Source organism: Melospiza georgiana, chromosome 11 (assembly GCF_028018845.1).
Source record: "Melospiza georgiana isolate bMelGeo1 chromosome 11, bMelGeo1.pri, whole genome shotgun sequence".
Taxonomy (NCBI): Eukaryota; Metazoa; Chordata; class Aves; order Passeriformes; family Passerellidae; genus Melospiza; species Melospiza georgiana.
Genome location: NC_080440.1, coordinates 11827879 through 11843935, shown reverse-complemented (window position 1 = coordinate 11843935; position 16057 = coordinate 11827879). Strand labels below are relative to the sequence as shown.

Sequence of the window (16057 nt, the reverse complement as noted above, 5' to 3'; positions counted from 1 at the left end):
GCGGCCGGAGCTCCCGGGCCGCCGCCTCGCAGCCGGCCGGGCGGAGCCGGTGCAGCGCCGCCTGCCCGGGGGCACCGGGGGCTCCCCGGCTCTGCCCGCGGCGGGGCTCTCCCCGCACCGCGCCCGCGGCAGCGCGGCCGCCGGGCCCTGGTTGGCTGTTCTGACTTTTTTTTTTTTTTTTCCTTTCCCATTGTCACTGGGGTGATTATTTAAATCTCCATCTTGGAAAGTTGCATTTCACCCAGGGCGGCCGGGCAGAGATTTCCCGGAGACAGGGTGTGCAGAGAGCCCTGCGTCCCCTCCCCGCAGCTACATCCTATCTCCTCTCTCCCTTTGTTGGCAGATTTGGGCATTAAAAAAAAAAAAAAAAGATGCGAGGGTTTGTTCTGCCCCGAAAGGCGGCAGGGCCCGGCCCCGCTCTCTCTGCACCTGCCTGCCGGGGAGTCCTCCCGTCCCAGTCCCGTGCGGCAGCTTTACGGGGCTTTGCATGATTTAAAATTACCCAGGCACATCGGGGCACGCCGCTCCTCTCCGCCGACTCTTTCACCCCTTCGCCTTTTTTTTTTTTTTCTTCTGTTTTTGTATGTGCAAAGTTCTCCTCTTTATCCTCCTTTTGCTTTGGGGTGCTCAGGCTGGAAGGCAAGAAAAAAAAAATATAAAAAAAGAGAAGCGTCCAGGAGCGAAGCCTGCCCGGTTTTGATGCGATTTCAATAAGAAAAGCGATTTCACTGAGGGAGTGCGAGTTTCGGTGGCGGGGATTGTTCTTCCCCGGCGCACGGAGCATCTTTATTAAACGCAAATATTTTTTCCTCGGAAGTCTAAGCTCGGGCCTGGCTCAGCCCCGCGGCTCGGGGCAGGCGTGAGTCGAGTCCCGTTCACCGTGCCGGCTCCGTCTCTCCCCACCAAAGTTTTGCCTGAGGAGAAAAAATCAAACCTGCGGGGTCGGCCTCTTTCCTCCCTCCTACAACAGCTTCTTCCGAAATAACCTTGAAAGAAAAAAAAACCCCAAAAAATATATATACATAAAATTAACGAGGTCCTGCAAACGAAATCTTTCCTGGCAGCTCCTGAAAAGGAAAATTATACCTTTTTCTGGACAAAGCTGTGCGTGTCCAACCTCCCCCTTCCCCACGCACGCATTTCTCTTCGGGAACTTACACAAAAGGCGGTTTTGTGGCCAGGCTGGGGTCTGCTTGAGGCTTTTCCTCCCCTTTAAATTTGCAGCCTAGCCAGCCGGGGGCTGCGGGCACCAGGCAAATTGCGGACAAAGCGCAGGTGAAGGCGTGTGCGGGAGCGGGACCGAGGTCTCCCACGGTGGGCTACAAACCCCGCAGAAATCCTCTGCGGGATGGGGATAGCTTATTTACAAAAACAAGCAAAAAATTAAATTTTCCGTGATTTATTCCCCTAGACGTATCTCTAGCGCTTTCCCCTCCCTCTTTTTGTTTTTCTTTTTGTTTTTCCTTAATGCAGTTTAAGTCAGGGTCTTGTGGTTACGAGGTAACTGTGTCACTTTATAACCCTATCAGGAGCCATTAATACGATTTAGTAACGCAGGACGGGGGAGCCGGGGGACACGGAAAGCAAAGCGGAGACAAGACCAGAGGGCCGAAAACACCGAGAATTTATTTTTTTTTTTAAGGCAGAAAGCAAGAACTTTCTCTCCCCCCAAAATCCAAGGAGATACACCCTGTGCGGGTGTGGGGGCTGCTCGCAGGGATGGCTGCCCGGGGCTCCTACCTGCGGGCGGGGGCAGAGCCGGCTGTCCCCATCCTGCGGGAGGGCAGCAGGGGCGGGACACCCACGGCAAACCCTCCCAGCCCCTTCCCCAGCCCGCCCGGGGCTCGCACACCGCCCGCCGGCACCGGCAGCGCCGCGGCCCCTGCGCTGCTGAGCGCCGAGCGTTTCCCTCTCGCCCTCTTCTCCTTTCTTTTCACGGAGTTTTCCTGCCCTCCCTGCTGGCGTCTGCGGGCTGCACCCCGGGGAGGCGGCGGGCGATGCTGCACGGGAGGTCTCGGTGCCCGGTCTCCGTTCACCGGGACAGGGTGGCCCTGGGGGCACCCCAGGAACGAGGGGGCTCCCCTGGGGTCTGCGGGGTCTCCTCAGCTACAATTTTTCCCAGATCCAAATACCCAGAATGAAGGGGAAAAAATAAAGAGGAAGAATCCCCTCTCCGGACATGTAAATAAATGGTCCGTGTGCGGCGCCGGCTTATTTGTTTTCTGCCTTCTGCTCTGCCCAGGAATAGGTGTCAACTCTATCACATGGCACCACTAACTGTTGCTAAAACATGTTGTCGTCTCCCCCCTCCCTTAATGATATGACATCACTTGTCAATCAAATCAAAATAACCAGTTGTGCTTCCAGATCTGGGAAAGCTCCCTTATTAAAAGAGAAAAATAAATTGCAACAGTAATAATAATAATAATAATAAAAATAAAGGTAATAAAACGAAGCCCGTAGTGCCCGGGGGAAGAGAGGGGGAAAGAAGGTAAAAGGGGGTTGGCAGGCGCGGGGTGAAGGAGGGGGCCCGGCCGGACCCTCTCCGGGGAAGCTTTGGCAGAAAATTGAGGGAAGAGCTGCTTAACCAGCCGTGTGAGCGGCGGGCTGCGGAGCGGAGCTAAGCCGCTCGCCTCCAGCAGCCAGCGCAGTTCGCTGCTGCTCCCGGCGGGTGCATTAATTCAATTAAAACCCTCAGCCGTGCCGCCGGGGCGGTGAGCGGCCGAGCCCAGAGCCGGCACCCGGTTCGCCAGAACCAGGCAGCGGGGACGGGTCACGTCAGGAATTTAAAAAATAACAAAATTGGATAAAATTATAAAATAGAACAAAATAAACCAACATACTGCCAGCCGGCCGCTTAGGAAGTCTCCCAGCTCAGGCGGGCTCTCAGCAGAAATCTTTCATCCCTGCCGGAGGGGTCATTTATTTTACAAAGGGCTTGAATGGGAGGGGTTGCAGAAGGCGAGAGGTGGGTGCGAGGAGAGGCGCCGGCCGCCGGAGGAGAGCACCGGGCGGCGGGAGTCGGCAGCCGGACCCCCGGGCCGGAGGTGGGGCGGGCGCCGGGGAAGCCGGTCCGGAGCCGCCGCCGCCGCCCGCTCGCCCCTTTTGTTTTCCTTCGCCTGCCGGGCCTCGGGTAACCCGAGACGGGGGCTTCAGGGAGCCCTGGCCGGGCAGCGCCGGGGTCTGCCTCGCCATAAATCAAGCCGCCTGATTAATCTTTACAATTTGTCTTTTAAAACAAACACGAACGAATTATCAGCTCGTTAACTGCGATTTTATCACCTGCCTAAAACAAACAGCCCACCCCATTTCCCCCCCCCCGCCCAAAAAAACCCCCCCAAAATCGCGTCCCCGTGCTGACGGCAGGAGGACAGTAATTAAAACATCCAAATTAATTAATAAGCATGTAGCGAGGAGCTGGATTTGGCTGGCGGCGGGAGGCGGCGAGGCCCGGGTGATCCCGGCTGACCACAGCCCTGCTCCGCCGGCCGGGGCTCACGGGCACGGCGCACCCCGGCCCGGCCGCCTCCGGCTGGGTACAACGAGGCGCCGGGGGGATCTACCTGCAAAGGCCCGCGTTTGTTTTATAGTTATCAATCTTCCAAAACATTTAAAAATCCATTTTCGGGTGATACTTGGGTGATTTTGGTGCATTTAGAAAGAGAATGCTTCGGAGGGAGAAGCTGGATTCTTGGAAAGCTCGCTTGGTTTTCTCTCTGCCTTTTAACTTTCCCTTTTTAATTTTTTAATTTTTTAATTTTTGCTTTGTTTCCCTTTCCTCCCGGTCACCACGGGACTGAGGCTCCCGGGCACTCTCCGCATTTGCCCTCCCGATCCGCGGCCCCTCTCCCACCAAGCCCGGCCCAGCGCCTGTCCCCGGCCTGCCCGGGCCAACCAGCCGGTCCCGGGAGCAGCCCGGCTCCATCCACCGCCCCTTCCGCGCCCGGCAGCCGCCGGAGGAGCTGCCCGGCCCCGCCGCTTGCGACCCCCCCGCAGCGGCAGGAGGGGGCGAGGGGCGCCGCGGTCCCGGCGCCACCGCACAGCCCCGAGGTCAGGGGGCCGGGAGGAGCGGGACACCCGCGCTTGGGGCGGAGGAGGCGTCGCAGGAGAGCATGAGAAGGGGGAGGGGGGGAAGCGTGATCGCCTCCCCCTGTCCCAACCTTCAGGTCCCCCAGTATGGCCCCGGCTCCCGCGGGCTGCGCGGTGCGTTCCCCCCGGGGGCTGCCTTGAGGATCCCTTGGGGGAAGGTTACAGGGGGACAGCGAGGAGTGGCGGGGGGAATAACAAGAGAGGGAGCTCCATGTCGCTCCGACCAGACGTGCTCCGCAGCGAGGAAAAGGAGCTTTATTATTATTATTTTTATTGCCATTATTATTATTATTATTGTTATTATTTTTTAAAAAGTTCATTTCCTGGCGAATTTGGCAGTGACGGGTGACGTCAGAGCCCCGGCGTCGTAGTGACTGGGGCGGTCGGGCCGGGGGAGGCCGGCTCCAGCTCCCAGCTCCCAGCCCCCAGCGCTGCCCGCCGCGGGGGCGGCCCGGGGGCAGCAGCGGCAGCAGGAGCAGGAGCAGGAGCAGCATCCTCGGGGCTGCCCCCGCCCGCCCGCAGCCCCCGGCGCAAACAGCACGGCCCCGATGCCCCGCGCCCCCTGCCCCGGCCGCGCCGTCGGGCGGGAGCCGCCAGCCCCGAGAGCCCCGGGCAGGGACGGTGTCCTCGCCCGCGCCCAGCCGGGAGGGCTGGAGGATTGCGATCAGCGTTTCCCTTTTTCCCCGAAAGCAGCGGCTGGGGAACGGGACGGGAGCGCCTGGGAAACGGGACACGCAGCAGCGCCCGGCCTCGCTCCGGGGAGTTGTTTGTGCCTTTCCCATTATTATTATTTTCCGCCCCAAAGGCGGACCGGTTTATCCGCACCTTCGCGGGTGGCGAAGGCAGACCGGCGCCCCGGCTGCTGCCGCTGAGCTGCACCACAAACTCCGCAGAAAACGCCTGTTGATTCGGGATGCACCTCCGCTCTCCGCCCCAAAGCACACGAATAATTGCATTCAGTAAAACTAATGTTTGGTTTTTGTTATTAATTATTTTAAGAAAAATTTGTGAGGTTGGGGAAATAAAAAAAAGCATTAGCGATGTCGCAGCTCCACTGGGAAGGCTGCACTCAGTGTCCTTGTGCCCGGCCCGGCTCGGCTCCCCGGCCCAGGGTTGCCAGCCAGCCCCAGCCCGAGTCCGGCCCGAGCACTACGGGCCGGGTCCGTCCCTGCCCTGCAGCCGGCTCGGAGCGGCCCCGCTGCCCGGGCCCTGCTCGTCCCGTCGGTCTCCGGGGTCGGCGCGGAGCCTCGCAATTATTTGTTTTTAATTATTTTTTTTCCCGATCCAGACAGTTATTTCAAACTAATGTGACCGGGCTGAGGTTTGTCCCGCTCCCGGCTGCGCGCCGCTGTGCCTGATTTAAGGGATTTTAGCATATTTATCTCCCCGGTGCCGATTTCCAGCCGCGGGCATCCCGGCGGCGGCGCTGAAAGTCGCGGCTCAGCGGCGGGGCAGCACCCGGCGGAGTCAGCCCCATGGCCGAGCCCTTCCCGCACTCCATCTCCGCTCGGCCCCCCTGTCCCCGCTGCGGATCCCGCACTCCCCGGCGGGACCCCCTCCGTTCGGCCGTCCCCGCCCCGCAGGGGCGTGCAGCGCCCGGGCGGGGAAAGCCCCCACGGCGCTGCCGGGCGAGATGCTGCGAGCGGGGGCAGAGGGGCGGAGGAGGGGGGTCTGCCGCGCTCCCCCCCCGGGCCGGCTCCGTTTGGGGCCGGGGGTGCGGCTGGGGGCGGTGTGGGGCGGCGGGATTGGCTGGCCCGGCCGCCGGCCCTGCGCACCCCGGCCCGTCGGCGGCGCCGCGGCCAGCTGGCGCCAGCGCTCATATAGGATGCGCGGGGATGGGACCGAGTCGGCCAGAGCAGCGGCTTTGCCATCTGAGTAACACTCTCCATCCAACCTCCTCGGCTCTTCCCGCGCTCGCTCTGCCTTTGCCCCCTCCTCTCTCTCTTCGCTTTTTTAATTCCCCCTCCGTTCTCCCCCTCTTTGCCGCGCTCGCATCCTCCACGCCGGCATTCATCGCCACCCAGCCTCCCGCGCCGGGTAAGTGTGGGGCGCGGGGGGGTCGCCGCGCCACTGCCAGGGCGCACTCGCTGCTTTCTCTAAACACCCTTCTCTCCACTCTTCTTCTCTACTCCCTCCCTATTTCTCCCCCTCCTTTTCCTTTTGTGTCAGTCGGAGTTCTTGCTAGAACTACGCTGTATTAGTTTTGCCGTTCTTTTTTACTCCGCTTTTGAAGCCAGCTGGAAAAACTCCTATTGACGTTTCTAGCGAGGGGGGGGGGGGGGGGGAGAACGAAACTATTTCCTTTTTTCCCTTTTTTCCTTTTTTTTTTTTTTCTTCCTTTCCTTTCTTTTTTCCTTTTTCTTTTTAGTTAAGAGTTTGAAATGGATCTCTGTTTATTTTGCGGGGCAATGAGCAGGGAGAGAGCAAGGCAAGGAGTTTTGGGGACAGGATATTTTTGGCAGGGAGGAGGGGCTCTGCTTCCCCCTCCCCTTCCATGTACCTCTGGGAAAAGAAGCCGGCCGGGAGCCGGCCCGGCGAGCAGCGCACCCACGGCTGCCGAGCTCCTCAACCCTCCTGTCTCTCCCTACAGGTGCTGCCCTGGCGCTTCCCCGGACCTGCCTCCGCTGCCCGCCTGTTGACGGAGGGACACGCTGACTTCAGGGGTCCTCTCCCACTCCTCAGAGGGCGCGCTCCACTCACCCGGCGGTTTTCTTTCGAAGAAAAGCCACCCCAATCTCCTAAAACCCAGCGGGCAGCGTCCAAAGCGACCCCTCGAGCAGCGCTGCCCGCCCCCACCGAGCGCCGCTCGCTCCTGGCCTGGGGGTGGGTGCGAGGGGAGGCCCAAGGCCATGGAGGTGGCCACGGATCAGCCTCGCTGGATGGCCCACCACGCCGTGCTCAACGGGCAGCACCCCGACAGCCACCACCCCGGGCTGCCTCACAACTACATGGAACCGGCGCAGCTCCTACCTCCGGATGAAGTCGACGTCTTCTTCAACCACCTGGACTCCCAGGGCAACCCTTACTACGCCAATTCCGCCCATGCCCGGGCCAGGGTCTCGTACAGCCAGGCACACGGTAAATGAGCACCGCGGCCCCTTCCCCGCCGTGCGAGCCGCGGGTGTCCCGCGCGGGGTGAGGAGCTTCACTCGGGGCCGCCCCGGTGTGTCGGAGCCGGGGAAAAGGAGATCGAAAACAGGATAGACAGGCAGGCACGGGTGGATTTTAACCCTAGGGATAACCAAAGGCTAGCGGAGGGGAGGGAAAGAAAGGGGGGAGGTGAGAGAGGAAGGGGAAACAGTGTGCGCACGGGCTAAAACTTCTCAGACACGGCTACTTCCCGGATGCAAAATACAAACCGATTCAAACCGGCGATGGATTTTATTTGGGGGTGTTCTTAGGAGCCGAAGAGAGAGCATTACGGCAGCTCAGAAAGACAGAGTAAAAAGATGTTTGGTGCATTTTCCTAGGAATGGGGTGGGAGGAAAGGGATTGCCTGAGTGTCCCTCCTGCTCCCCTTGCTCCTTCTGGCCCGGCTGTCTGGTATGTCCCTCAGACGGGACAGGGGGAAGGGGCTGCTGCGCCAGCCTGGCTGCTCTTCCCTGGGTTGTGGAGTGTCTCCCGTGGCCGCCTGTCCTCCGGCTGCCCAACCACGGGGAGCTGGGGTCTTCCCCGGCCGCTCCGGGCTGAGCCGCCCCACGCTGACCCCAATCGCTCTTGTGTTCCTACAGCCCGCCTGACCGGGAGTCAAATGTGCCGGCCTCACCTTATCCACAGCCCCGGGATCCCTTGGCTGGACAGCAGCAAGGCGGCACTGTCTGCCCATCACCACAACCCCTGGACCGTCAGCCCCTTCACCAAGACACCCCTTCACCCCTCGGCGGCCGGAGCGCCTGGGGCCATCTCGGTGTACCCGGGCAGCAGCACCTCCAGCACTGCCTCCGTGTCTTCGCTCACCCCGGCCTCGCACTCCGGCTCCCACCTCTTCGGCTTCCCCCCGACCCCTCCCAAGGAAGTGTCCCCAGACCCCAACTCCACCAGCGCCGCCTCCCCTTCTTCCTCCGCCGGGGCTCGGCAGGAGGACAAAGACAGCATCAAGTACCAAGTGTCGCTGTCGGAGGGGATGAAGATGGAGAGCGCCAGCCCGCTCAGAAGCAGCCTCACCAGCATGGGGGCCCAGCCCTCCACCCACCACCCCATCCCCACCTACCCCTCCTACGTGCCGGCAGCCCACGACTACAGCAGCAGCCTCTTCCACCCGGGCAGCTTTCTGGGGGGCCCCGCGTCCAGCTTCACCCCCAAGCCGCGGAGCAAGGCCCGCTCCTGCTCGGGTAAGTGTCGCAGCCGTGTCCCGCCTGGAAGGGCCGCGCTCCCGGGCTTCGTGCGGGCTCTCGGGGCCAGGATACGGGCTGCTGCGAGGCTGGGTGTTTGTGCTGGCCCTCTTTGGGACAGGGGGACAGGTGACTGCTCGGTTCTGCTTTTCTGGGTTTTGAACAGTAGGAGATGGAGCCTGGGCTGGGCTCCTGCGGGCGCCGATGCACACAGGGCGCTCGAACGGGCCGCGGGACCGGGGCAGGCTGAGCCAGCAGCCCGCTCTGTACAAAGAGGGATTTATATGGAGAAAGAAACCCGAACCCTTTTCATCGGAGAAAAGCAGGCCTCAGGCTCCCGAGGGGCTCCGGCTCGACCCTGCTCCCTCAAGGCAGGCAAGCCCCCATGGATGACACATGGGGACTTTCCAGCCATAGGTATTTGTCCCTCCGTAATTTCCACGTCTCTCCATTAACACCACCCAAAGCTCCAGCGCAAGATGAAAGCGAAACTTCCCTGGCCTGTCCCCTTTAGATCGCAAAGGGCCTTTTTCCCTTCGCGTTTTACAAGAGCAAAAGTTCAAATATAGTTTACATACCAGTGCAAAAGACTAAGGTGTCCAGTCACTGCTTACTCCAGCCTAACTTTAACTAGAAAATGCTTCCCCCCCGTTTTTTTTTTACCCTGAATCAGACATATCTCTGCTTCCAAACAACAGCCTGCAGACCTTTCCCATGCTCACCCTTCCTTGCATTTCTTCTAAAAGTGCGGTCCTAAATCTGTAAATTAGGCGATGAACAAAGTTTTGACCCCACTTTGAAATCACAGTAGTTATACAGCTAGACACAAATTATGACAATTTATGTGATTCTACTGATCTTCTTGGTTTAGTATTCTCACCAATGGAAGGAAATTAACTGCAATATATTGGGGCTGAATTTAGACAGTCCTTTAAAAATAAATGGCCCTATAGGCATTTGCATATGTATTCCATTGAACATATTTGCTTATGAATACACTACATGTTTTTATTTAAGTAGACAATAATTTAGAAATGTGATCTCTTATGAGTTTTGCAACAAAAATACCAGCTATTTTACAAGCTCATCAGTACTGTTTCAAATGATTCCTGGGAAGGGAAAAATACATTCTTTTTCTGCTGTTATTTCCAGGTAGTTGCTGCTATATGTATCTATATGTATACATTTTTAGTGCCTGGAAGAGAAGCTACAGGCAGTGGGTAGCCCAAATCTCCTGAGTCTGGAATCTGACTCAAGATCCAGGTCTCTAAAGACAAGAAGGATCCTGAGTAGCTTTCTTAAAATTAGTGTCCCATAGCTGCTGCTGATTTTTACATGGGGGAAACAAGGACCTTTTTTCTTTTGTTTTAGTGTTTCTTCTTTTTTTTTTTTTTTTTTTTTTTTTCCCTCTGTGAGGGAGCTCCCAGTGTAAGGAACTGGGGAAAGTTCGTGACCACTCAGTGTTTTTGTAGGAAAACTAAGACTCACGACAGGACGACTCCTGCAGCTTCCTGCCCTAGGAGGGACAAGAGCTGCAAATGCAGTGCCGCAGAGCTCCCCTCATTTCTCACTCCAGACTGTGTTGTTTAAAAGCTGCCCTCTCCCTAGATTAAGGCAGACACGAGCCCCGCTGAACTCAACATGGCCTGCTTCAGTTATTAGCAAAAAGAATTTCCTTTCCAGTTAAATACTGTAGGATTTGCATAAACGGTATTAAGAGAGATTTCTATATTAAGCAGACCTGCCCTCAAACCATCCAAGGCAAATGAACTTTAGCAGGAAGCTCTCTGATGCAGAAACAGATATCTTGGAGTTACATGTTGTGTTTTATTTAATGCAGCCATTCTACAGTGCTATGTTTACCACATAGTACTAAAACCAATAATGAAGGTAAACTGCTCCCTACCAAATCCAAACTGGATTGATGAAAAATCACAGAAACAGAAAAGCACTCAAGCCTGTTTTTACAGTAATGACAGTGAAACTGAACTTTCTCAAAGAACAGCATTAACAGCATTTTTATGCCTTTAGAACAAAAATCATAACTGAGACTCTGGTATTTTGTATCCATTCCCAGTCTGCTCTGCTCTACTTTCTCATCCCATAGTGTTTGCAACAGAAAAGAAAGTGCAGAATTGGAGGTCTTTTTGCTTAGATTTATTTCTAGAAAACCTCTTCCTCTGACTGTCCCTAAGGTGCTGTGTGTTTGCAGGTGTGTGTGTTTGCATGTGCACGGGTGTTTCTGTGGCAGGGGAACCCGGGATTTTACCACCGCAGTGCAATAGATCCGGTAGGGGAGCGGTGCCCGGTGAGAACTCAGGGAGTTCTTGCTGAAATGATAACTTCCATCTGACACAATACGAGTGTCACTCTTTCTCACTTTGCAGAGAGCGCTGCCTATTCCTGATCATGACATAAAATACTCACTGGAGCCTGGGAGTTCTTGAAACACTGAGCTCCTTGCTGCCTGTACTGTAGATGTCACTGCTGCCTGGTTGTGCTTAATTAACAGAATTAACTCACTGTTTTGACTTCTGAAAAATACCTAAAGGACAATGCAGAAAGATTTTGTGAATTTGTTTTTAAAGAAAGAAATCTGTTTTCTTCATGTTTCCTTTTAGAAGGCAGAGAGTGTGTGAACTGTGGAGCCACTGCCACCCCTCTCTGGAGAAGAGACGGCACCGGGCATTACCTGTGCAACGCCTGCGGGCTCTACCACAAAATGAACGGGCAAAACCGACCTCTCATTAAACCCAAGCGAAGGCTGGTAGGTGTCTTTATTTCTCCTGGGTTTGGGGATAAATAAGGCAGCGGGACCACCCACAGGCACGAGTCGGTCGTGCCTCGTCTGTGCTGAGCCCCTGCGTGGAGCCGAGCTGTACTGTACCCTGCGCTGGGTCAGTCACGGCGGGGTCACTGCCGTGCCTCGGGGCACTGCCGTGCCTCCCCCTCCATCCCCATCCCATCCCATCCCATCCCATCCCGGCAGGAGCTCCGAGCCGCTCTCCCAGCCTCCCTGCCGCTCACAATGCGCGCGGGATATCGTGTGTCCTGCGCCCCGTTTGTCCTCAGATGACAGCTTTTCATTTAATTCCTCATTTACTTGGCCTCTTGGGACGGTTTGGGTGCACACTGGGAGCGAAAGGGTTATGAGCATGAATGTCCTCCACCATGGACTAAAAAAAAGTTCCAGCTCCAGAAAAGCAAAACAAATCAGATGAGTCAAAGCTACTGCTCCCCACTCAAAAATTATTTGTATAAAAGCCATGAAGTAATTTTCACTCTTATAGTCTCTGGCAATATTAATATTGGTTCCCTCCCCAGACAATCCCCTACTGTTAAAAAAAATCCTATTATTTTTCCATGGAGTCACCTATACTTTGTATTTTCATTTGACTGATTAAAAAAAAAAAAAGTCCTTTCTAAGCTCCTGGTAGTAGTTTCCTATCCGGATATCTGTACGTTAAAGATAATGAAACTTTGTGTATCTGTTTCCTGACTCTAAAAGCTTTAGAGAGTTTCTATAGGCAAGCCTTGCCAGTCATGCTTGCTGTTTTGAAATTTCTAATACACTCTACTCCGCAAATAATGTGTAAAATGCTAAGAATAATAAATATATTTTTTGGAGCTTTGTGATTTATGGTGCCTAAGTCTCCTAGCTATTCGTGGGCAAATATCAACGAGGTTTAGAGAGCAGAAAATTGGCATTACTGTTCTAACACTGGGATGGGATATAGAAGATTTCTGTCCTGAGTCAGAATTTCAGCTATGTAAGCTTCTTAATGACTTGCCTTCTAAAGTGACTGACATATAGAAAAATGTTAAGACAACAGTGTAACATTATCGTCTCTCAAGCTCAAGTGCTTTCCAGACTGAATGGGACAGGCCATAGAGTTAAGCAGCATAGTTGAGTATCAGTAAGCCATCTCAAATATGCAAACATAGGTCTCCACCTTCCAGTGTGTTGGGAGACTGTTATACTTAGCTCACTGTGCAGGATTTGGGGGGCACTAGAGAGGTTTTCTTTTAGTGTTTAGCTGTTTAAATGTTTAGTTTTAATTGATTTACAGCTTTGTTTATTGCCCCTTTTTCCACTGTTTGCTTGTTTGCGGGGGAGAGGAGGTGGCCATCTTTGGGAATTTGTTCATCTGCCCTGCAATAGCAAAGTGATCGTATTAATAATGTCAGCATTTGGACGTCTGGCATTAATTGTGTTTGGGTTGCATGAGTGCATTTGCAGTAGGGGGTACCCCCTCTTTCTGCCTTTGGCCTGTTCTCACAGGCGAGTAAGGCGCTGAAATATACGAGTCTCCGAGGGCCTGATTCTTGCCTAAAGCTGCTGAACCCTCCATCAGCTTTGGGAAAGTTACAGGGGGCCATGGCATAAATCAGGAGCAAGTGAGAGCAGAACCCTGTGCTCCTCTTGGGTGAGCGGGCCGAGCTGTGCTTCCAGCGCATCGAGTTCCCTGGAAATCTCACTGCCCTGGGACCGCCTCTGCTCATGGAGATGCCCCGTGCATTCCTGTGAGCTTTGCTGGGCTTCACCCCATGGCTCTCCATGGCTAATTGCAGAAATATCCAGGGAGCAAGGCCCCAGGGAACGACAGCGATTGATACGCTTTAGGAAGTAAACTCCAATTTAAGAAAATAATGAGTCCTCAGCATTAATTCAGCTGCACAAAATGGACTTGGTGTTTTGACCGCTTCTAGAGGGTTTCTAATACAAAATAATTTCCCAAAATAGGGGTTGCAGTTAGTCTGTCCATAACGCTTTCTACATCAGTGTCCATGCACAAAGGACGCTTTATCGTGGGTCTGCTAGACAAGGGCCCGTCCAGGAATCACGGGCGCCTGCAGTTCTACTTTTCCTGTTCTTGTTTTGGGAGGTGGGTGAATGTTTGGGCTTTTCTCTTTCCCCTCACCTTGGTTTCAGCAGAACAATAGTTTTATGACAGGGTGGTGGATTTTTTGGCGGTTTTGTTTAATTTTAAGACAGTTGTGTGAGGGCTTGTCAGCCAAGGAACTAAGTAGGGACAGAGGCGGCAGACGGGGGTCAGCGGAATCATTGCTGCAAGGCATGAAATTTGGTTTGCTAAATATTTAAAGAAAGTTGGAGCCGGTTTTGTTTTCTCCCTTTCACTTGTAAATGCAAACTGAATTGTCAGTGATGGCTCTGATAAATACTGCACCCAGCTAAGTAAAGTGGTTCATTTTCTTTTGTGTCCATCTTTCAAGGGCCAGAGTAGGGGTAAAAATCACATTCTTAAAGATTCCCTAGTTTCAAACCCCAAATTTTAGTCTTTCCCAACATTGGCAAAGACTAAAATTGAAGAAAAAGAAAAAGGCAAATGCATTTCATGACGGAGGCATTCTAGAATCCTGAAAAAGGAAAATTTGAAAAAGTAAAGATTATTTTTTCACCCCTCTAAATTTTTTTTTGTTTGTGGAATCAGGGATTCATTGTTTCTCTCCTCACTTCTGTTGCACACGGAGTGCCATGGGGCTTTAAAGTTTGCATAGGATAATATTTAAATTTAAACAAAAACATAACATCCATAAAACTTAAAACCGACAGCACCTTTCCTCCAGCCCTGATACTCTGTAAATTCTTAGTAACAAATTCTCCCTAAACTAAATATTGAGTCCAATTTGACCTTTCTCATGATCTCCCTCCACCTGGCGATACATTTTAATTTTCTTTTTCTTTTGGTTAGTCAGCGGCCAGGAGAGCAGGGACTTGTTGTGCCAACTGTCAGACAACCACCACGACCTTATGGCGACGTAATGCAAACGGGGACCCAGTTTGTAATGCCTGTGGACTCTACTATAAATTGCACAATGTGAGTATTTACTCATCTCATGTGTCGCTGCTTGCCTAGTGTGGATTGATGTCTTAACTGTGTGGTGTTCGCTGGGCTTTTATTGGTTTCAGGGGTTTGGTTGTTGTTTTATTCCTTGCCTGTCTCTAAGGTTCCCCTGGGAAGTGACAGCCGTTCTTTGTCAGCATAGTGATGCTAAGTTCAGTGACATTACAATGTATTAGCTTGGCTTCTGGCTTGGGCAAACCAGGCTAAACAGAGCTGCCACACTTGGTTTTAACTAAATGGGTTTTGTGTGCAGTTTCCCTCCAGAAACGGAGGCCATTTGGAAGGGGCTCTGTGCAACAATTAATCCTGATGGGCCATCTTCATTTTGACTTGTAAAAAAAATAATTGTATCTAAGGCTTTGTTGTATTATTTAATTTTTTTAAAAGAAATTAATCCTTGGCGGGAACATTTGATACGCTGGAATTATTTACACTGTAGGTAACAGAGGTTACTGGTACAAGATTGCTCATGTCTCAGGACTGAGTTTGGGTCAGCGTGTGCCTCCTAGTTTGATCTCCTATTAGGAAATTAATGAGGACTGAGGGTAAGCCTACGGGAAAGAGACTCATCAGCTGCCAAATTCAGTTCAATTTGTTTTTCATGTCTAGGGGTTTTTTGTGTGTGTGGTTTTATTAAACAAATCAATATAAACAAATTCTGCAGAGAGAAACACCATTTTTTTTGGCCAGAAAAAGGTCTCCATCCAGGAAAAACACATGGGGGCTGTCCAAATATTTTCATTTTTGCACAATAAAGTCATTTTGTCTGCATGAGCCTGATTTTCTCATTTCTTGCAGGTGAACAGGCCTCTGACCATGAAAAAGGAAGGAATTCAGACCAGGAATAGGAAAATGTCCAACAAATCAAAGAAAAGCAAGAAAGGCTCTGAGTGTTTTGAGGAACTGTCCAAGTGCATGCAGGAGAAGTCGTCTCCGTTCAGCGCTGCTGCCCTTGCCAGTCACATGGCGCCCATGGGGCATTTGCCCCCTTTCAGCCACTCTGGACACATCCTACCAACACCTACCCCCATCCACCCATCTTCCAGCATCTCATTTGGACACCCACACCCATCCAGCATGGTTACAGCCATGGGATGAAACCTGATGACCAAGAGACCCATCCAGATATTAGGAACATGGGACTTTGCCTAAGATGACAGCAAGTAAGACAATGTTCTGCCAAGAGGAGAATGTAGGGATGGCAAAAGGAGACCTTTGCTCCCATGTGGTTAACTTTTAATGCTGGACTAAAACCTTGCAAATGATGGGTCTTCTGCAGAAGTGTGTAGTGGTGCCTGTAATGCACTTTGCCCCCTCAGGTATAAGAAAAAAGAACTCACCTGTTCGATACTAATGGTCCAGCAGGAAGCAAAAGATGGCAGAAGCTGAAAGAGAAGGCTTGGAACTGGTTTTCCTTTCTCTCTTTGTTATTACTGTGAATATTGTAAAGAGATATAAGCAGCCTCCCAGGATGGAACTGGCTCACTGGAAGCCAGACATGCTGGATTTCTATTGCGGACTTTGGGATAGGGAAAAAAAGAAGAAAAAAAAACCAAAAAAAGAAAAGTAAAAAAAAAAAACAAACAAGAGAAAGAAAAGGGCATCTTTATTAAACCATAAGTTTTAAAATCAGACACAAAGTCATATTTATTTTATTTTCCACAAAAAGCCTCAACCCCTCTGATTGCATGTTTTTGTGCTGTCATTTGCAATGGCTACCCTGTAAGAAAAGCTGCCTTCAAAACAAGGAGAGGGGAAATTTACTCAACC

At 52.9% G+C, this 16057-nt stretch overlaps 1 protein-coding gene across 3 annotated transcripts; it reads left to right on the top strand.

The window, feature by feature from the left end:
• Positions 1-6938: 6938 nt before the first annotated feature.
• GATA2 (GATA binding protein 2) lies at positions 6939-15833 on the top strand. 3 transcript variants are annotated; one of them, XM_058032060.1, is made up of 5 exons: positions 6939-7167; positions 7821-8420; positions 11045-11187; positions 14135-14260; positions 15086-15833. In XM_058032060.1, exons 1-5 carry the CDS (start codon positions 6939-6941, stop codon positions 15383-15385), a joined length of 1398 nt encoding a protein of 465 aa, XP_057888043.1. In that variant the 3' UTR covers positions 15386-15833. The 3 variants fall into 3 exon arrangements, with proteins under 3 accessions (XP_057888043.1, XP_057888044.1, XP_057888042.1); XM_058032061.1 differs by having other exon boundaries at positions 11042-11187; positions 14177-14260; XM_058032059.1 differs by having other exon boundaries at positions 11042-11187.
• Positions 15834-16057: the final 224 nt, after the last annotated feature.